Source organism: Limanda limanda, chromosome 14, assembly GCF_963576545.1.
Source record: "Limanda limanda chromosome 14, fLimLim1.1, whole genome shotgun sequence".
Taxonomy (NCBI): Eukaryota; Metazoa; Chordata; class Actinopteri; order Pleuronectiformes; family Pleuronectidae; genus Limanda; species Limanda limanda.
The window spans coordinates 21,629,002-21,651,093 of record NC_083649.1 but is presented as its reverse complement, the minus strand read 5'-3'; the positions used below and the strand labels follow the sequence as shown (position 1 = coordinate 21,651,093).

The 22,092-nt window shown below is 44.9% G+C and overlaps 1 protein-coding gene across 2 annotated transcripts in view; it reads right to left on the bottom strand.

Annotated features, from left to right (window-relative positions):
* The window catches only part of spns2 (SPNS lysolipid transporter 2, sphingosine-1-phosphate), a 69,348-nt gene that overhangs the window by 44,277 nt on the left and 2,979 nt on the right, over positions 1-22,092 (bottom strand). For both annotated transcript variants that reach the window (XM_061085704.1, XM_061085705.1), the window contains exon 2: positions 5,078-5,143. In XM_061085704.1, coding sequence (XP_060941687.1) covers positions 5,078-5,143 — 66 coding nt within the window. The remainder of the gene's footprint in view (positions 1-5,077; positions 5,144-22,092) is intronic.

Here is a 22,092-nt window from a genome sequence, read left to right as displayed (position 1 = left end):
TTAAAAATAAACATATACTTGTAAATTACGGTGCACTCTGTGCCAACATCGTGTCGTCCTTTCTCGGTAAGGAGTTTCATGTAAAGTGTGAAACTTTGGTGCCTTGAATAGTGAATGGAGGTAAGTGAATTGAGACACAGCGAGGGTTGACAGTGCGCTTGTTTAATTGGCCATATAATCCTGATTGGAGCGGCAGTCACTCAGTCGCTGTGCTATTGGTTCGTCAACAGGAAGGAAAGGAGGAGCAGGGTGCCAATCATTGCCCAACAACTGCCCTCCTCCAAGTGTGGCCTATAAAAACAGCCAGGTATGGAGACCCCCCCCCCACACACACACACAGAGAGAGAGACACACACCAGGCTGTTGATGCATCATCAGGTCATTGTTCTATTCCTGTCCCAGCAGGAGAGAGACTGCTCAACACCTATCGCAATGTCATTATTTAGCTTTGGGAATCAATAGCAGAGAAGATTAAAACCTAACTGCCATCCGTGACCAGAGACCACGCCACAGGTGGCTCCTTCCCTCTCCCTCCATTTCCCATCATCTCCTCCAACTCCTCTGAGGTGCTCGTGGGAGGAACGACGAGGAAACAGCAGCTGCCAAACTGCTGATAGAGAGAGAGGGAGCGAGAGAGCGAGAGGGGACGCACCGAGGGGACGGCAGTGACGGCTGGAGACAAAATAGGAGCAGCTGCGAGCGGCCAAAACAGCTGATCAAGCACTGATAACTTCAGACTGTGTATAAGGAAATCAGAGAGGCCTCCATCCAACTGTAGGGATTTTTGACTGACACTGACCATAAACCTACACACTTGGCCACACCTCAGGTCCACTTCATAACAGCCTCCAGACGGCCACAGCTACAATACAGCGCAGGATAAACCCTCAGTGTACAATGCTAACGTCTTGCTGTTTTTGCCTAAAGCTTTCTTTGTGTGTGTGTGTGTGTGTGTGTGTGTGTATGTGTGTGTGTGTGTGTGTGTGTGTGTGAGTGTGTGTGTGTGTGTGTGTGTATGTGTGTGTGTGTATGTGTGTGTGTGTGCAGTGCATGTATACGTCTGATGTGTTACGTCTCACACAGCACCTGTGGCCTCATTCTTCCAAGCTCACATACTGACTGACTGACACCCTTTTAAGACTGGTTCAATGTCAGTTGGTGTGTGTGTGTGTGTGTGTGTGTGTGTGTGTGTGTGTGTGTGTGTGTGTGTGTGTGTGTGTGTGTGTGTGTGTGTGTGTGTGTGTGCCGGTGTCGCGTTTCAGACAAGGTGGGTAGCCACACACAGAACAGGGCACAGACAGTCTGTGGGCTGTTTTGAGCACCGGCTCCTTATTAAGCTGCAGCCTCATCCAGCCCGACTGACCCCAATACCTCTGCTTCCATGTTCCACCAGTGGGGGGGATAATTACCACGCCATCTCTCATCATGGCAGATAACTCGACCCATTAAAGATATTTTTTCTCTGTCTTGCCTCAGAGAGCTCGAATAGAATAAGCATGTTAACAGGAGGAGAAAGCCTTCTCTCAGATTTCTTGGTGTGGTTAACAAAAGGTCTCAGAACTCCCCTCAACCAAAGGTAACCTCATCCAGGTGAAGCCCCTCTCCTCTTCCTCTCTTCCATTAACCTCTCCTGCCCTGCAAACGCCCTCTGGACCCGTTCGCAGCTGTGTGCGAGTGTCACTCACTTCACACAGAGGCCGCCCCGAGGCCCTTTTCGGTGGGAGAGTTGGAGTCCCGGTGCTCTGACAGGTCTGCCGAGCGCAGGTGAGAGCATCTCAACCCGCTAATGGCCGGAGCCGGAGAGCTGCAGGCTTAACCAGCGCGCCTCTACCCCAACCTGACTGACAGCTACCAAGCACATCATCCCCTTACGCAGACAGCTGAGACCTGAGCTCCTCGGGGCAGTAATGGTGCACGTGACGTGCACTCACGCACCGCAGAAATGAGCACATACCTCACGTTAATTTGTGTTGTGTAAGCTGCTTTTAAAAGGGTCGCTGTTTCCAAATAACAGAAATAGCTGGTGCTGCGGAGGCTGAGCTCACCACAGGGTGTTTTCCATGTGTTGTCCTTTCACATGTAAACACCAGTTTACTGTATGGAAAGAACCTAGTGTCTTACCACGTCATTGGGTCTCATGAGTGGAGAGAGTTTCTTATTATATCTATAATGCTTAATGAATCCACTCTCTTGCCCAAGGTACAGTTTTCTTGTTGGTCCTATTTTTACCAGTATGATTCCTATGTCGTGTGAAGTTTATTCTATCAAATTCTGGGAGGACGAAAGTACTGAATGTGATGCATCTTTCCTGAAAAACAATTATATTTTATATGAATTCATTATCGTATATTATACCAACTTTTCCAACTCTTCACTAACAAAACTTAGTGAAGAATGTGGTATGGGTCAATGGGAAGAACTCCTTAAATTTTAGTACTGACATTGTCCCAGAGAACAATCTTAATGAAAAAATGTAAGGGGACTTAGCGGAGGTCAGTGCTCCACTGAGTGCAATTCTAGTTATGACAATGAGAGACTTTTCTACATTTTCTTTTTGAAATTAGTTTCAAAATCTCAAACATGATGCCACTTCCAAAAAATACACCAAAAAATAGGCAACAGACATGTTTCAAAATACAAATACTGCAGCAGGTCATGAGGCTGCTCTTGTGCTCAGTGAGGCGAGTATTTCCAAAAAGCAAACAGCTTATTAGTAATGTTTAGATATGGGACATTTTTCATTCCAGTAGTTCTGATCAAGAGCCAAAGCAAAGGATCAAAACTCTACTTTTCTCTTAAACTGAACCAGATCAGAATTCACTAGAGGGATTCTGACTCAGACCGGTGTTTATTCTGCGACTCGGATCCTGCAGTGTGTGGTCAGTGTATTTTTTTTTTATTTATAAAATGTGTGAGGGTGACCTGGCAGCAGAGGAAGGGAGAGAAAGCACCAGCACACACAACGCCCACCGGCTATAAAACACATACGTGGGCAGTTTGCATTCCCAGGTGCACGAAAGCTGCCTGGACAGAGGGAGCAGAGGGAAGGCAGAGCCGGCCTGGCCTGCAGGTGCTCACAGAGGCAGGGATTGTTCCCTCTGGAGAAGGAAGCGGGCGGTAAGGGGTGCTTACTGTAAACATGCACACGCCACACACTGACACTCTCCCTTCCAGCGCCCTGATCACATCAACCTCCTAACCTAGTCTTCACATCCAGCCTCTTCGTCTGCGCCCACCCGCTCTCACAGCACTCGGCCTGGGACACCCAGCATTCCTCAGGCCGGTGTGAGAGACAGAGAGAGAGAGAGAGAGGTCGCCGGGGGATCAGGGGCCAAGCGGAGTCTGATCCCTGACAAGCCAGGACCGGCCAGACGAACGGAACACAAAGCATCTCTGCTTTTAGCCAGACTGAGTGCTTCTTGGAGACCTGCAAACGGTGCAGACGGTGCAGAGGGCAAATCAGCTACACATGCCGCTCAACCAACATGCTGTGTGTGTTGAAGAGTGCGTGTGAGCCTGGGCCAGTGTGGAGGTGTGTGTAAACTAAATAATGAGCCAAGACAAACAGAATTGAGAGTCAAACGCCCTGTGCAGCTTCCTGTTTCGTGTGAAGATTTTATACCAAGCAGGCATCAACTGGAAAAGTGTTTTTCCACAAACACAGGGTTGAAAAACTCCGAATGGCTATTTTCTCACCCTCAGTTGTTTCCTGAGTCGAGTTCTCGGGTTTCATTCACACATCAGAAACGTCAGGATGTGAAACAAAATTTAAATAAACAAAATCGTGAATGACATGGATAAGAATAGAGGCGATAGAAGCTAAAGATTCTCCATTTGAGCGAAACCGGCTGGAAATGATAAAATGGCTTATTCATTGAAAAGCCAACAGGAATCCCAACACTGATTTCTTTCTCCTGGCAGATATTTTTGTCCTCAACACGCCATTCGCCTCAACTTAACTTAGCCCAGCAGAAACATCAAGTGACGGAGCAAACACTGGGCTGTATTCTTTCAGCCGCACGCTCACAACTGCCTGCCTGCCCCTCAATGGCACTTTGTGTGCGCACGTCTGAATGGGTCTGAGGGAGACTGGGTCCAGTCCTCCAATGAGAGGACTTTGCTAAGGTATCTCTCTCTAAAAGGTGATATTCACTGAGGTCCAGAGTGGAGCAGGAAACCCTGCCCTGCAGCCAGAAGTGCTCTAGACACTCCAGGTACACGCAGGCAGGCGCTGAGGAGAAGGGCTCGTCTGGCTGCTGACTTTGTTTTGCTTTCAGATGACCTGCCCTGTCACCACTGCTGCTGTGAGGAAACACTGCAACCAAAACACCCTCGCTTAAACCCGCCTGGGATGATTTGTTGTTAAAGAAATGTAACCAGCTTCTACTTCAATTTATTTCTAAATTTCTACAAACTGAGCACGTATCCATGCTGCTGTGTTGAGATATTAAACAAACCAGTGCTGAACTTCAAATGACTCCAGCATTTCAGATGGTGCTGCAAATAAATTCTGTAAAGGTCAAAATAATACCCTACCTTGTTGCCATAGTTGTATATTTAGCATTACACTCCAATAACATTGTCTGACTCACAATAGACGGTTAAAGCAATATTCTTTTAGTGATTGTAGTCCCCACACCCAACTGATGTTGACTCGAGCAACACACAAAAGGATTTATAAAACATTTTTCATTCAAGCTGTTCCACTCCCCATTACCTTTAAATAAACTTTATTCGTTTAATCAGTTGCCCTCTATGAGTCGCCTAGAAAAATCTTGAAGGATTAAGAACCAGGGACAAAAGTCTGAATGGTTTTAGAGCCTGCAACTGTGGCACGTTATTACAGAGGAAGAGAAGAACGATGAGAGGTATAAGTAAGTCATAACGTCATTCATTATTAACTCCATAATGTTTGGCACTTCCATCTGCAATCTGAGCCATGGGTATCTCTTGCGGTTCAGTTTTGAAACACAGAAACATCCAAGTTACACAACAATTACCTTCATCATGCGGACAATGTGTTAAGCCGTTCAGCTAACCATTTTCACAGGTGTCATTAGGGGATTAAAGGTCTTACCTGTTTGCAACAAGCCCATTCCGCTGTCAGTGACGTTGTAGTGCCGCTGGATGTCGAGCAGGACACCTGCACACAGGAGGAGAGGGAACAACATGAATAGACTTAATAACAACCATAATCACAGGTATTGAAACAGGCATCTTTGACTTGAAGTGAATAGAATTCTGGGTTCATGATCGTCTTTTGTGGCTTGTGATTGTTGTTGGATGTGATGGCTTGACAGCACTCAGGGGCTCATTCACTTAACATCCCCTGAACAGCAGTATAACATCCCTGATAAGTGCTCTCTTGGCTGCCGGGCAGGGCTAAACTTTGCTGTTAAATCAGACTTTCCACAAAAACAAACAATACAATTTCCACACCAATTATGTCTCATCTACACAGCTCTGAGAAACCACTCCTGCACAGTGAATACTTTGTTACTGTACTTTGTAAAGTCGTTTTTTCCACTATTTGTACTTTTTTTGAAGTATTTTTACTTTTGCCGCTTCCATTTTGACAAAAATATCTGCACTTTCATTACTTTCCTTTGAATGCATTTGAGTAGAATTGTCTTATTTTGACATATTGAGCGCCACCTTCCCGACATCAAGGCAGATTTCCAAAATGAATGGGACAGTACCAAAGAAAAGCAATTCCTCACGCTCGACATACGTAACAGGGCCAAAATGAAACAGACAACATCATGGGAGAAAGTGACGAATCAGCCAACATCGCTGATCACGTCGACATTGACAACGAAGAAGAGCAACAGAAAACTTCCCATCCCTTATTTAAATTACGAAAACTTCATTGAATACATTGTACAGATTGCAGATTTAACAGATTATCAAAGTTTACAGATCTTGTTTTGCTTTAACCCTGTTTTTAGTTTGGTTTCAGTTTGCTTTGAAACAGCCAGTAAGTGGCTCTCAGAGGGAAATTCTTTACTTTTATAATTTGAATACATTTCAGAGCCTGTACTTTTACATCTTACTTGAGTAAAGAGGTTGAATCAGTACTCATACATTTAAAGTGTGTACTTTTTACCTCTGGCAACAACAACAACCTGACATTGCTCCACTGTGAGAAACCACGCGATACTTGAAACTCACTCTGCCAGTGTAAACCAACAGGAAGCTCACATACTGTGCATGACTCTCATACCTTCATGAAGCACATGACACCTGATGCTAGGCCAAAGGTACGACAGGGGACACGCACCAACAGCTGAATCCCTGCTCGTCCCGAAACTATGACTTGTGCACGCGAAACACCGCAAACCTTTTAACACATCGTAAACATCACAAGATGAAGAAGATCACACAGCGATAAAGTTAGGGTGAAAGAAATTCGTCTACGGCTAGCTTACGATTTCAAATTCAGTAAACGAGAAGAAACACGTCTCATCAAATGAATCCTGCTCCTCTCGGGAACACCAGCTCTGCGAAAGTTCAAAGTCTCTCTCTTGTATGTTATTTTATTTTTGTGAAAGAAAAAGAGAAAAAGGAATGAAACGTCTATATCGTAGAAGTGCTTGCAGTCCATATGCAATGTTGGCGTGCTTCGCAATGCTGTGAAACTGGCAGACTGCTCCTGGGGAATTGCAACGCAGCTCATGAAAATGGAACAGCGGCATGACTAACATTTTAAAAAGCCGTCTGCCTCTGATCTGTCTGCTCCTTCCCTCTGAGCCCTGCAGAACCTGGCACAACCTGACCTCCAGTCTACTGCACCTCTGCAACACTCAGACACAACTCGTCCATAATGTCCCCGTCGACTCGGAGCGAAGACAACAGCCGAGCACGTAAATAACCGCCCTCAACATAATGGAAGTTGTTGATTCTCTTGTTCCTCGGCGTTGGCACGGCATGTCTGTTTGTCAACACAGAGACGCAGCGGGTTTTAAAGGCGGGTTGCAGGTTGGACTGTGACTTGGAGCAGAGGCATAAATCAGATTCCTGTCATCTGAGTCAAACACCTGCTCACTGCATTCTTTGTTTAGAGCTGTGCTCGCTGCTCCTTGTCATCTTTCCCTTATTATGATGACTAGAGTCAAGGGTGCTCTCATGCTAGTTATCACCCAGTTTCAGTGAAACCGACAGTTCAGTCACCTACACCGTCGGAATAAACACACTGATTTGCTGAGTCACCTCTGCTTTGACATGCGGTCAGGGCACTTGTTGTAAGCAGTTCCCACAGCTGCCCCAGCACATAGAGAGGCAGGTGTGACTGAAATACTTACCTCCGCCCAGCGGGTTATGTTTTCATCTCAGTTTGTTTGTTTGTTTGTCTGTTAGATAGTAGAATGATGCAAAAACTACTGGATGGATCACCACAAAACTGAGTGAAGGAATGCCACATGGGTCAGGACGTTTTTTTTAAAGAACGTTTTTCAACTTTTTCGTGATTTCTCAAAAGTTTAGGGGACTGATCCTTATGAGTGTGTGCCATCCAAATAAAGATCCAGGTGTATTAAATCAAATGTGGCTTCACAAGGAGACTGTTGGACCTTGTGGAGGTATGCACTCTCTCCATACCCAGCCCAATTCAGGGTGAATCAGGGATGAAATCAGCATCTGACACCACATGTTTACATCATAAATCACATGTTAACATTTCTTCCATAAACATTTGAGTCTCTGTCCAGGGGGACTTCAGATAAGAAGGCCTATAAGGGTTTGCTGAGCTGATCAGCTGTCCGTGTCATCACACACTGAAACAAGCACACACTTAATACCACTTGTTGTCACATCACATCAAGTTGTCAACCGTACATGGCCTGGGCCGACAGGTTGGCTGTTAAAAACAACCCCAAACAAAGGATCGGCCCGTCTAACAGTGACAACAGTGTCCGACAGTTTACTGTACGACAGCAGCTGTACTCGTAATTGGCCTGGAAGGATCGCACAGACACTTATGCACAGCCTGCTGGGAAGGGGGGGGGGGGAACTCCTGTGGCAGATGGCGGAGCGTCCCTCCTGGACAGAGTCTGCGTTTGTCTGAGCCACACCCGTCTACACTTGCCACGCAATTATCACACAATAATAAAGGTAGAGTTGGCAAAATGTCATTTGCTGTAAGATCAGGAGAAAACTTCTGTGGTGGTTGAGATAAACTGTTGTTATACACTCAACAGTCTTTATCCCAGTGGATTTGTATCCATTTAAGTGGTGGAACTCAGGTCAAATCCTCAGTGTTTACTGTACCAGATTCATGTACAACGAGCTGTGTAATGTACTGTGATAATCTGTGAGGGATTAGAGCGAGCCAGCAGCTCTGTGTTTGTGGAGCAGTGTATCACAACTATCCTCTCTATTCCCAATGAGCCTTTTCATTTCATCTCTCTCCCCAACATCCTCTGTCCTCCAGCCGCATCTCTTCTTTTCGCTCAGTGAGGCTGAGATTCATTTTGTTGGACCGTCCTGATAACACAACAACTGTGTCTGCAAAATACAAGAGAGACTCAGTGATGTATCGGAGGATGAGGCACTCTACAACCCTCGCCCAAGCTGGCTGCGCCCAGTTCAGTTGCCATGGCAACGCGGTGCGGGCACTCAAGGAGATAAAGGTCAAGAGACCACAAAGAAACTCGGCTTTCCGAATCTCCAAACTGCCTCTTTCTCCTCCTGACTGCAGCTGCATGCATCCATGAGCACGTCTCTGTACCGGGGCGTCTCTCACATTCACACTCAGGTGGTCTGAAATGACACCAGTGATTATAGCGTGGCAGAAGCACCTTGTACGACACCATAGCAACAGTGAAAAAGGGTGATATTTCACATTGTGGCTACACCTATTGCTCACCACTGCCACCGTGACAACGCCGCACACACAACTCCGCGGCTTCATTTAATTGAACAATGTTAATGAGCTTATCTAGTCTCAGGACCTCCGGGGGGGGGTCTGTGTGTATCCGAGCGCTATGCCAATCAGGAAACATGGCAGGAATGTGGCTCTTCCTGACTGCACAGCACAATAACACAAGGTACGTCCATGTTCATTCACAGTGACAGCGCAGCCTCTCCCTCCCTGATGTGCTGGACACTCCCTTTGGTTAAGCTTTATGCAAAAATGACATCATGAACAAGCTTGATGGAATGGGTGGACAATCAGGCCTGAGTGCCTCTACTGGTTTCAGGTAACTCATCGGCCAGCCGGTTCGTTCGCCTGCTTGTCCGTCCGGCCTGTATCCTGTCTTTCACTTTCCAGCCACCAATACAATGTCCATACGGAGACTTCCTGTACACGTACCACTCATTCTACATTTGACTCTTAGATCATCATTCAACTTGTGCCAGTCGTACGTTTGGGTCCAGCTCCTGCTCCACCCGCACCAATATCTCTGTCACACACAGGAATAACTTCAAACGCTCAAACAAGAATGCCCATAGGGAGCAATGAATTCTACATCAATGATCCATCAAATACCCTTTGGTGGCAGCAACTTCAACACCAAAAAAATTTGGCAAAAGTAAGCTTTGACGTCCTAGTTACGTAAACAAGCCGTTTTCTATGTACATGCGGATACATGTAAGAGAATCCACATTTTGGAAGGTGTTTGTACAAATCTCTGTTTTAGTGGCTTAAAAAACAGTTTGCATCTGGACGAGAGGCCCAAACACTAACGATAAAACTAGTTTTTCAAAATATCTGCATTGGTGTGGACAGGTTATTGTGACCCATGAGACCTCTTTCATGAATTTATTGTGAGCTGTGCATACTCGTGTCTGAAGCTGACACTCCGTCGGGGGCGAGCGAGGAGCTGACACTTATTCCACCCTCTCATAAAGTTCTCCTTTATGACCAAAGTGTTGCTTAAAAAGAACTCACCCAAAATGGTGAATGTAAACAAACCACAAACGCTGCATTTAGAGCGATGAATGGTGAATGATCATTCTTTGATACGAAATAGGACTCTCTTTCAGTCTTTCCTTTTACCATTATAAGGCCTCCACTATGTTACATTTACTCCAGTAAGTTCATTTACTGTACAGACAAAGATTTAAAGCTGCAGAAAACGGGAACTGCTCCCCCCTACAGCATCAGGTATGGCAAAAAACAAAAATACATTATTACTCTGACTTAACATGATAGTGAGTGTAATACAGAGTGAACATTTAATTGAGCATAGAGAATGCTGTTTTTGCAAGGCCAGATTCTGCCAGGATTGCTCCTCTGGGACCACCATACACATCACAAACACACCGTAAGTGAACAAATCCACACACAATGCCACACCCCGCACAACCACACACACACACACACAGACAGGACCACATCAGCTTGGAGGGGACAGATTTCCTATCAAATCCCCAAAAGAGCAGGATGGATCTCTAGCCCCTCTGCTGCTATTTCTGCTCAGAGAAACTAGGCTAGGAGGAAGGAGAGAATAGCAGACCAATTTAACTGTGATGGCTGTCGGTGAGAGAGACAGAGAGAGAGGGAGAGAGAGAGAGAGAGAGAGACAACGAGAGGAGTCATGAGAGGAAGAGAAAGAAATACAGTAGGTGGTGGCTGCATCAGGTCAGTCAAGGCTGCATTGGACTTGTAAAGCATATGTTTCCATTGTTTATATATATATATACTGTGTATGTGTGTGTGTGTGTGTGTGTGTGTGTGCATGTTCCCCTTTCCCCTGGTTTCACTGTGTGTCAGAGTGAGCGGGAGCCAATGGATGGAAGTCATTCATTCTGGCCAGAGTGCGGCAGGCAGCGGTGAGCCGCTGTGCTGATGTGGCCAGATCCTTCCCCCTCCATTCCTGCAAAGGGGGGGGGGGATCCCTTTTCATGTGTCACCCCCCTTCAATATAAATAGTCCGGGAAAGTAAAGTAAAGGGGGAGTGGGGGGATATAATGAGGAGAAAGTGTCTTTTCTGGTTGTTCTTGTGACCAAACTTTCTGGATGGGAGTGTGTGAGACACAGTAAGGAACAGTGTGGGGGGGGGGGGGGTACAGAGACAGGCCCCGGGTTAGCCGAGCGCCTCAGACTGCAGCGAGGAGAAAGGTGACCACAAAAATGCCCGACTGCGGCCGGCGGGCTCCTGACCGACTGCTCTCCTCCCTTGCTATGTGGCCGCAGTGGGCGGGGGTGCGCTCTTTCCATTCCACTTCCTTTCCCTGCCACACAGAAAGGAAACGTGCTGCAGATGTCTGGGAAACAGTGTGAAGGGGACTGCCGGCACGGGAGGGCTGCAGAGCCGGGGGAAATCAAATCAGTTGTGTCTGTGCGCTGCAAAGTTCAACTCCTGCTTCTCTGTAGGAAGCACATCAAAGACACAACACCGCAGTGAACCACTTGTGTTGTACACCATGTGAGAAATACAGTAGTATTCTTCTGCTTGGATGCTGCTGTGTGGGCGTGAGAAAAAAGGAGGTGCAGATCTGAGAGCTATTGATTAAAAGGCTTCCTATGGAGTTTTTCGAACAGCAATGCTTTTTAAGAGCTGGTCTATGACACACACTGCTGGCAAGCAAACATAATAGTAAACAATTCACAATTCAAAAAAATATGTCTTTACATGGATATATGAAAACTGAAAGAGCAGCATCACATTCAGGCACTGAGAGAAAAAATCTCTGTATTGATATGGACATAAGGCCTATACATTATGGTTAGACATATGCCATATTGAGAGTAGTGCACTGATATATTTTTTGTTATTAAAGAGTCTTAAAGAGAGATGGTGTCATGTGTCCTGTAAAGCCGTGTTCATTCTGACTCTAATGCTGCATCCACAAAACGTAGTTGGAAGACAGTAGAATTGGTTTTACATACATTCTATTAGACAGCTTTCCTAAATTTAAATAGAGTTTAATGATGAATATATCGCACAATGTTAATTGTTAAATGAAAAGTAGTTTTGTTACAATTCTGAAGCAATGACAGCTCAACAATGGGGTTAATAGGTTGGGCTATCACAGTTCCATCGTTGTGCACCACGACTGTAGACGTTTCCATAATGGTTTTGTCTCTTTCAGTTTTCCACTGATGGATGATTCATTCAAACTGCACTTCCTGGATTTATATCCTCTTCTCAGTATGAATCTGTCACCAAGTAGGTCCAAATGGAAAATGCATCTTATACTTTTGGTTTCAGTTGGTGTCTCTTCTTTCATTTTGCCTTATCAAGGGTCCGCTAAACATTATGAGTTTTAGTTTCATAAAACCTTTTTCCCACTATACTAAAAGCTTATTGTGTAAATAAAATATTCAACAATGATTTCTCTGCAACCAAAGACGACACAAACAAGGAGTGTAATTAAAATATTATGTTTCATTTCTTACTGTTGATTCTGGTGTGGATACCACCGCTACACCACTGTCATGCACCAAGATGAATGAATTCCAAACCGAGCGTGCAGTGTGTGAAGACGCCGCTGTTCCACAGACACAACCACCATTACATTTGAGACAGCTTTCACTCTAATCTCCTAAATTTGTGACGGCCAACTGTGGTAATGAATGAAATTAAAATGCCTGTGGGTTTGCCAGCGTTACCACTTTGATTAAAAGGTTGTTTTTTTCCCAGCTAATTTTCTTTCACTAATCAAAAGCTTAAATTCAGCTCAACGGCCGCGGTGCATTAGTCCCAGCCACTACGTGCTTAATATTTGATGGTAGTGGAGAGGATGCACAGTGAGGCAGCCAGGGAGCAGACTAAACCTATAGGTCATCAATATTACATGCGGGTGGTCGCCCACTTGTTCGTATGAGATAATGCATTCGATGTATTGGGAGGAGACGCAGTGAAGCGGAGCAAAGGTATTTGAGATGAGATGAGAGTGTTGTGACTGCCGGGGGATCTCAGTGGGCTGCACTCGTTCACACCAGCGTCTCTCAGGAATACTGAGCAGCAGTTCAACTCAACCTTGAATCCGGGCCTGATGGGGTGTAATTTATGTGGTATTTTGGGAAAAGAGCCACGTAATCCAGAGGCTCAAAGTGTGTTTTACTGAGAGGTGAGGTGTGTGTGGCCCTTTTTAGAAAAAGCCCCAAGGTTTTTATTCAATACAACTGAGTCTAACCATCAAAACCTCCTTTATTCTTAAAGAACTAGCCCTGGATGCCATTTTGCTTTTTATTCATCCAGCCTGAGATATGTGTTTTAAAGCAGGAAATCAAGGCAGGATGAAATAATGAGCTCTCGGGTTTTTAGACAGTTGACACATTAATTAAAAGGTCAAACACCCGCGAGCACCCAAACACTTGGAATATGCTGAGGGTCAATTTGCTGCTGCACTTGGTATCAACAGCTGGGAGCGAAATGCAAATGTCAACATGATAACATGCTCGCAATTGCAATGCTGATGTTCAGCAGATAACAATGCAAACCAATTAGTTTGTCGTGATAGCATGCTAACACTTGCGAATTTAAATACAAAGTATAGATTTTACCAAATGATAGCATTAGATAAAGAATTTTGAGAATTGGGTCGATAACATTTTTAGCATTACCCATCCAATAATAGTAATATACAATACCCTAATGTCTGTTTGCACCATATCTATCTATTCATTCAATATTTTCAACTTCTGTTTACACCATATATAAAAATAACCAATATTTAAGATTCTATACCTACTTAGGAAACCCATTGCATTCTCAATCACATTCACTGAGCTGTCTTGTGTACGGTCTGAATGTTAATCTTAGGAAAGTTAATCTTAAATGCTAAATGCCGTCTGCACCAAATGCGCAGACAGAACCCTCAGGCCTACTGATATAACAAATACACATTCAGCAAAACATCCTTACATCAACAACGTCCCTCTTATTTTAATTATGTAAATGAAGGATGATGTTAATGTAGGAAAGGCGCATCCATTAAAAACAACAAAGGAGATAAAACAGGTATGAGTCCACTTACATTATTGTGTGTGTGTGTGTGTGTGTGTGTGTGTGTGTGTGTGTGTTTGTGTGTGTGTGTGTTTGTGTGTGTGTGTGTGTGTGTGCATTAGTGTGCACACGCAAATTGCAGCCATGCAGTATAATCCCACTGCCCTTTTTATATAACAGTGTGGAGGATTAAAGTCATTATGTAGTGTTTTTTAATGAGATTTCATTTCTCCGCTCTCACTTTCTCCTCTGGTCTCTCTGCGGTTTTATTAGGATGAGGGGAATCCAATATGGTGGGGGGGGGGCACTGAAACATCTTGCTTCATAATTATCATAAACTGTAAGAACCGTCAAGACAAGCTCCGCCGGATTAGTTTACTTAATGACACCAATTTACACGAGGCGTGTTTTAATTACTGAAAGATAACGGAGAATTCTCCACAATGCTGTTAATATATTCTTTGACATACTTCACCCAGCGACTTCAAATATTTCTGTGTTCTCTGCTTTGCACCTGACTCATCGTCTTCATCCTCGACTTCACCACAGTGTGAGCTGCAGTGCATCATGATGAGATGTCCGCAGGCGGCAAACTGACTGTGCACACCTCAGTGCTTCTTACTAAAAAGAGAGAGAGTGCAAAATGACCCCGAGCCATGAGGCATGAGCCATTTCTCATTTTCAGCTCAATTTAACAAGAAACTGCTATTCTTCTCTGGGTTATCTACCTTTTGTCCAAACCTTTTCATTCAGTTGATCAATACACAAATCTGGGTTGGAAATGGGTTGGAAAAATAGCCAATTTAGGTAGAAATTGATTTAAATTCTCAAACAAATTGATTCTTTGTAGTGAAAATGCATGAACAGAATAATAGAACTAAACAAAAACCAATGACTCTTGCAGATATTGTTGTCACCTACTTCAGTGGCGTAGCTAATGAGATCTATCTGTCACTGCTCTAGGAGAGATAGCAGTTAGGGTATACACTCTATACCCTAATAGCTACATAAACGCTATAATGACTCGCCGGTGTTTAGAAATGTATAAATAAATCCTGTATTTATATCGTCAGGCTTCCTCCTGAATTCCTGTCACAGCTACAGCCAGAGGAGAAGTGCAATCAGACATGTAAAAGCACATTAATTCAAATGCTTTCTAAGTGACTGCTGCACACACACATACACACACACACACACACACACACACACACACACACACACACACACACACACACACACACACACACACACATACACACACACATACACACAGCCCATTACGTACAGAAGCAACCATCCCAATGCCGCCCTGATGCTGTGTCTTCATTTGAGGAGGAGATGTCAAGATAATTTCCAACTCAATTTCAGCCCGGCTATGGGAGATGGAGTTTCAGGTTCATCCTTCACTGTCTCATGAATTAGATATGCATCTCATTACTTCCTCTGCTATTTCATCCAACAATCTAAGAAACCCAAATATGTCTTTTCGCACAAACTCATAACGAATGACCCCAGGAGGCATTTTGTATATTCAGTGCAGGGAGATTATTATTAAAAACAAATGGATTTCTTTGATAATGTGTTTGAACTCATTTTGAGTGAAAAAATAAGCGTGTTTTTGAAGAATGAGAACTCTGGAACTTTTCAGTTCAGCAAGTCATCAAACAGAAGTGACCTTATAGGGTAATTTGTCCTTAATTAGACCCAAAGGAGAATACCAGTGGCAGGCATGCCACACCTCTGTTGCCATAGTAACACTAATGATCTCACATTTAATGATAATAATAAAAGAGTGTAACTTGTAATAAGCCTCTTGCACAGATGACCTTTGGGTTGTTGTTTTTTAACGAGACAACCGTGTCAATCAGGCTTCTCAATGAGCGAGGTGTGACTGTGCGAGTTCTTCTTGGCGTGGGAAAATCCAAGACACCTTTTTTCTCTCTAACTTCCTCCACATACCAGGCCTGTGTCATTAAAGAACAGCCCACATACCTGCAGCACAGAGCACAGAGCCCAGCCTCAGGCTTTCATCTGTCTCTGAACAATAACATGCAGATGAGTTTTTCCTCTGTTGTGCTGCCCAGGTACAGGGCAGGTGCAGAAGGCTGCAGTGATGACAGAAACCATCCCTGAACAACAGCATCGTATCATTTTATTCCACAGTCAACAACACATTCAGCCAAATATTATGGTACTTTATGTCCTGGGTAATGAATTTACAAGAGATCAAAATGTAATCTCTTTTGAAGTGGTGCGATAACAGGCTGCAGAGCTCAGCATTTTATCGGTGCTGAAGAATCAAAAGAATGCTGTGATAATCCAGTCAACCTTTCTGGCGTAAAACAAACATCTTAACTGCACCTGCCGTGCATATTCTCCCACAGAGCAGGTAGGCACAGAAAAACACAAATGCAAAAGTCTGCTTGCCCGCAGATAAAGCTGCGCGATGACAAAATCTCTAGTTTACCAGCTGCATATGCACATATATGTGTTGTTCCTGCACAGCGCTCATGTGTTGGAAAGACAAACCCAATGACACATTCACACAGGAATTCAATCCTAAGTGTGAAGCCCTTACAGCAGAAAAACTCTGGCTGCAAGTGTGTGTTTCCACCTCTGACCTAGGGTATTAACAGAAAGTCAGAAGTCCTTCAGAGAGGTCACCAGCCCTCGTTCAACCCCGCTGCTTCCCACAAACACAGAAACCCATACGGCAAAAACAAACTAACGAAAATCCAGCCGCAATCTCATCGAGCTCTGACAACAAGACAGATGAAAGCTAACGCACAAACACACACACGTCCTCATCCGGGGCCGGATTGGCGGATATAGAAGATTACATAATCCCTCTGCCAGGCTCCACTATTTACTCTATCACATGTAAATGGGGGGGAGAGATTACATTTTAGTCAAGAAGGAAGGCTTTTCAAACACAGGGCAGCTGTAAATAAGCACTCTAAATATTATTTCAACATCTGCGGGAGCTTCCAGGAGCTGAGAGCTAATATTACTTCTAGCTGCGGGGTCGAAACCGCTGGGTGTAACTTGTGCCGCAAACAAGTCAATATTAGATTCCAGTTCTCTCAAGAACAACTTGTTGGTGTGTCATAGAGGGAGAGAGGGAAAAAAATCCAATTTCATCGCATCCCAGGACATCCCAGTTTCATCACTTGTGAGAAAATTCAAAGCTGCCGTCATGTTGATCAAAATCCAGTGTTTCTGTGCCTATATATACGTGTGTGTGTGTGTGGGTGTGAGTGTCTTTGAGACTGTGTGTGTTTCACAAGGATACAAAATAAATAGCATTTTCTTCTATTCCCATTTCATCATCATATGTATCAGTGGTCTCTGCTATAGCACTTAGGAAGGGAATCATTTGAATATGACCTACACAGCAAAGACATTTTACTTTTTTGGTCCGCTTTGTGTGTGTGTGTGTGTGTGTGTGTGTGTGTGTGTGTGTGTGTGTGTGTGTGTGCGTGTGTGTGTGTGTGTGTACGTGTGTTGAAATGGATGTGAATGTCACAGGCTGTTGGTGGCTGGAGGAAAGGGAAATTTACAGTTTGGTCCGAGCAGTGAAAAGGTCATTCGTCTGAAAGGGAAAAAAAAGGTCTATGTGACGTGTTTTTCATTGTTCTATACACAGAAAATACCTCACACTGTTTTTTCCAGCTTTATCTGTGACGCCGTTGGACGTTAATTTCATAAAAAAATATATATATTTTTACTTTAGAAGCTCCAACACCTTCTTGTTGAGGTTTGCTGTGATAAAAATACGGAATGCAGGGAGTTGGGAAACCAAATTCTTTCCTCTCCCATATTTTTCGAGCAGGGATGATCTGTTATTTGACAGCGTGTCAAACGGAGTAAAGTGCTCAACACATTTCACATCTATCCTCCTTCCTTCTTATAATCTTGCCAGCTGCCTGAGGAGGTGAACTCTAGCACGGCCTTCAGTCCAAGTCTTCTTATGGTACAGGAAGGGAGCGGCACAATTGTACCATTTGGGAAGGCTGTTTGGAGAGAGGCTGGTTGAATCCCTGTGCTCCTGCTCATTACTCATGATTGCTGTCACTGCAGCACGTCTGAAAAACCGGACTGACCTTAGCAGATACTGTCTTTATCACAGGGCTGTAAATCCTTAAGTAAAGACATTGCACCGCTGCCCCACCCTGACGTCCATACACGCTCCTCTGATGACAAAGAGGCGGTCGGTGATTATCAGGCTACCACTCAACTTCACACCACAGTTCAACAAGCAGCGTGAGCGAGCACTGTCGTCTTTGACAAGCCACTGGAAGTGGAAAGATAAGACTGAGAATCTTAAAAAACGTGGTGTGGGGTTGTGTTCTTAATGGATGTCGGGGAGTTTGTGCACAGGAAGTATGCTGTTGCCCTGGAGACAGTTTATATTTTACATTTGTAATTCATTAAAAGTATGTCAAATTACCCGTTGGCAGTTTAAACTTGCCATGCACTCCTGGGTGTAGAGTGGGCCAAACAAAATAAGTAGCTTTTCATTGTTTTTAGAACGGCAGGATGTACCTGTCCAATTCACCTCACACTGTATCCTCTGCTCCTCCCTTCTGTCTATAGCACGGGGGAGCAGTGAGTAAAAATATCCTCTCCAGAATGCAACACATGTAAAGGCCTTATAGCCGTGATGAGTGATACAGGATGCAAGATTGGGGTGATGCCAAAATAACTGGAGCGGTTGGGAAGAGTCGCCCCGAGAGTGACCAACAGCGGAGCCATGAAACGGTGCGTTCATAGCTGGAGGGTCACAGGGTGAAAGGGAAGTGCGTCGGCTCGATGGTGAAATCTGGAGTAGCCACATGAAAGGGCCTGCACTGGCGCAGGAAGAAGCTCGGTCTAATTCCATCGGTTACTATTACAGACGTCGGCTAAATCAGAGCCTAAAAGAACACACAGACTGTTTTCCCACAGCAGTGGGAACGGCACGCTAGGAAATAGACGTAAAGAGATTAGTGGGATATCTGTGGGAAAAGCAGTCTGGAAAAGTCCACTTGGATTGATGTCATGTACTGTAACAGTGAGGGAGCTCACTTTAACATCTGCCGAGCGGTGTCAACATGCTGCAGCCAACTGTGTTTTTGGAAAAATGCTGAAACACAATAAGGAAGAATACGCAGAAGTGATGATGCGGTCACTCAAAGAGACGTGGATTCATATTGCACGGTGCAATTTGTCTAATTCAAAACAGTCTCGGCGTCTGATGATAAAAGCGCAGCAAGAAAGAGGCAGCCACCCTATAAAGTAAATTACTAGAGGCCCCTTCGTCTTTTTTAATGCCACTGCTGTTGTTCGGGGACCTTTAATGTGCGTGCTATAAACCAAGAGGGGGGGGAATAGGGGGACGGGCGACGGGTGAAACAACCAACAGCTAAACCCAAAGCAACCCGAGCGCAGCTCACTAGACACCCTGTGTGTGTAACCCTGACATATTCATGTTACTGAGAAGATCTGCCGTGACATGTTGCTACCAGCAGTTTAAAAAAAGTCCCGGGGACGCTCTATATTTGGGTTGTCGTGCATAGTGACACTATTACTATTGGCGTACAAAATGGATTTATTTCTAAAACTCTCAAACAGACACCGACGCTGTCTTCACTTCCCGTCTCGCCTCGCCTCGGTGGAACTGAAAGTAGAGCGCTGTCTTGGAGATTCAGGTTGTGACGACTGACAGGGGGAAAAAACAAACATGCAGATGACAGAAAATAAGCAGAGCATTTGCCCTGTCATCAGTGCTAACGCAGTCCCCAGGCCTCTGATGACGCCGATAATGAGAAGCCACAAAAGGAAGTGGACAAAGCTAACAGCAATTAATCTGCATAGCCTGTCGGACTGGACGGATTGCTGCATCTTTTTGACCGTGTGACAAAGAGCTTCCCGTAAGAGGATTATTTACCTCATGGTCATCTGTGTCTACATGTCAAAAGTTCACATGCGACGGTCTCGTACTTGTCCAATAGCACGGGACCCGGTTTTGGGGGTATTCCCGGAATGACAGCTTGACTGAGACTACTCATCTTAAGGCTTTTCTGTCCTGCACAGATTAGGCGGCAGTCAGTAGGCCATGCTGTCCGACTGCTGGTTGAGGGGGGGGTGGTATTGGGTGCACACAGGGGGGTGGCTAGAGCTAACGCAGATCAGGGTTTTACTTAATTACCGAGCAAATAAGTTTAAGTGCAGAGTGTCTGCCTCACACATCCTCATATTCTCGGGAAAAAACTTAATCCCCACTTTATGATAAGCTGTTGAGGATCTTGGACTGTCTGCTGTTGGACTAGAAAGAGACCAACACCGGGATTTCAAGGTTTCAAAGCCACCTCAAATTAAATTAAATGCAGCGGCCCTCTAAATCTCAGGGCTCTTACGGCCTGCATCAGGCAAAATGGAATAAACTGGAAGTGGCTGAGGGTTAAATGGCAGCTCCCAAAGGCCACATGCAAGTGACCCCGCCAGAGCACCATAACTCATCCGGCTGCACCTTCCTCCACTCCAATCTGGGGATATTCCATTTCCCTGCTGTTCTGAAATGCAGCGAACAGTGAGTAAGTGAGCGGATGACCTCATCGGGACATCCTCAAGTGTCCCAGACGCTCCACATTTCTGTCCTGCCTGCATCAGAGGCAGTCGTAAAAAAAACAAGCTCAGGCTTCTGGGGGAGGCAAGTTCTGCGTCAGGTCTCTGTCTGGACAGCTGAGTCTGAAGTCCAGTTCACTGTGTGGAGTGTGGAGCTGACTGGTGATATACACACCCTCCTTCTCATCAGCACCCATGAAACTCAAAAGTGGGTCTCCTCTGTGCATGTTAACTCATGAATATGGGTCACGAATGTGTCTAACAGGAGAAATATAGAAAATGCACTGTACTTGCCATTTTCCGACATGAACTCTGTAAAATCTCTTCTTTTGAATTTGCCAAATGAAGAACTGGGTCAAACGTTTGCACAACATCAGATTCAAATAGTTGGAGAGAGGAGTTTACAGGACGAAAACATTAAGAAGTTCAGGGATTGACCTGCTGACACCACAATCAATCTCATGTCTGGGCAGCAGAGTAACCAATTATTATAAAGTGTTATGACATTTAATTTACATGTTTTGCTTTATAAATCTAAATGGTATATGTTTTACACTCTATAACATGTCGTACAATAAGCAATCACTTAAGTCACATTTAATTATTTTGTTTTCAAGCTGCCACTCTCTCACAAAGTGGTGGAGTAAAATATTTAAGGCTTGTATAAAACATATTGGCTGTAAATCTGTGGAACCCAGAACAAAACAACCAACCTCCCGTAAAAAAAAAACAAAAAAACGACATAGTGATTTCTCTCCTCTTTTGTGGTCCCTACCAGCGTCTTGGATGAGCCATGTGCTGGAATCGTAAACTGAAATTTCTCCGTGCTGTTTTTCATTATGTGTTGCGTGTGGCTTCACCTCTGACACCGGGGATCAACAGAAGGATCCGAGTCTTTTGACACGGCGGCGGTGCAATGCTGGGGTGCAATTTTCCCATCATTGTTGTGGAGCAGAATAGCCCCGGTGTCTGGAATGGTCACCCTCTGTCTCTGTGACAATGCATCAGTGATCCACACACACTACAGTAATGGCTGCTTGTACAAAGACCTTTTGACGTTTGTGGGGGGGGGGGGGGGGGGTCGATCAGCCTCGCTCGGCCTCAGCGCCGCCTGCATTCTGCGTCCACCTCCCTCCGACGGCCCGCCACTGCAGCAGCCGGCCCCTCCCCTCACAACTCCCCTCGCCCATTCAGTGTCTTTTCTCTTGTGGGTATGTGTGTGGATGGGTGTGTGTGGGTGTTGGTGGGTGTGTGTGTGTGGGTGGGTGTGTGTGTGTGTGTGTGTGTGTGGGTGTGTGCTTTCTGTGGGTGTGCGCTCAGGCTTGCTTAATTGACAATAAGATCTATGAGTTTGGGTACCTGCTACTGGAAGGGGTTTAAATGAGAAACAGAAAGCAGGAGAGGCGGAGAGCAGGGTGGATGGAAGCAAGAGGAGACGGCTCTCTGGAGAGCGAGAAAAAAAAAAGAAAGGAGAAGAAAGAGGGAGGTGGCAATCGGAAATAGACAAACCGGTACTTCATTTTGGCTCGAACTATCTGATAAGATCCGAAATGACACCAGGGAGTTAAATATCCAAATCTCACGTTAAAAA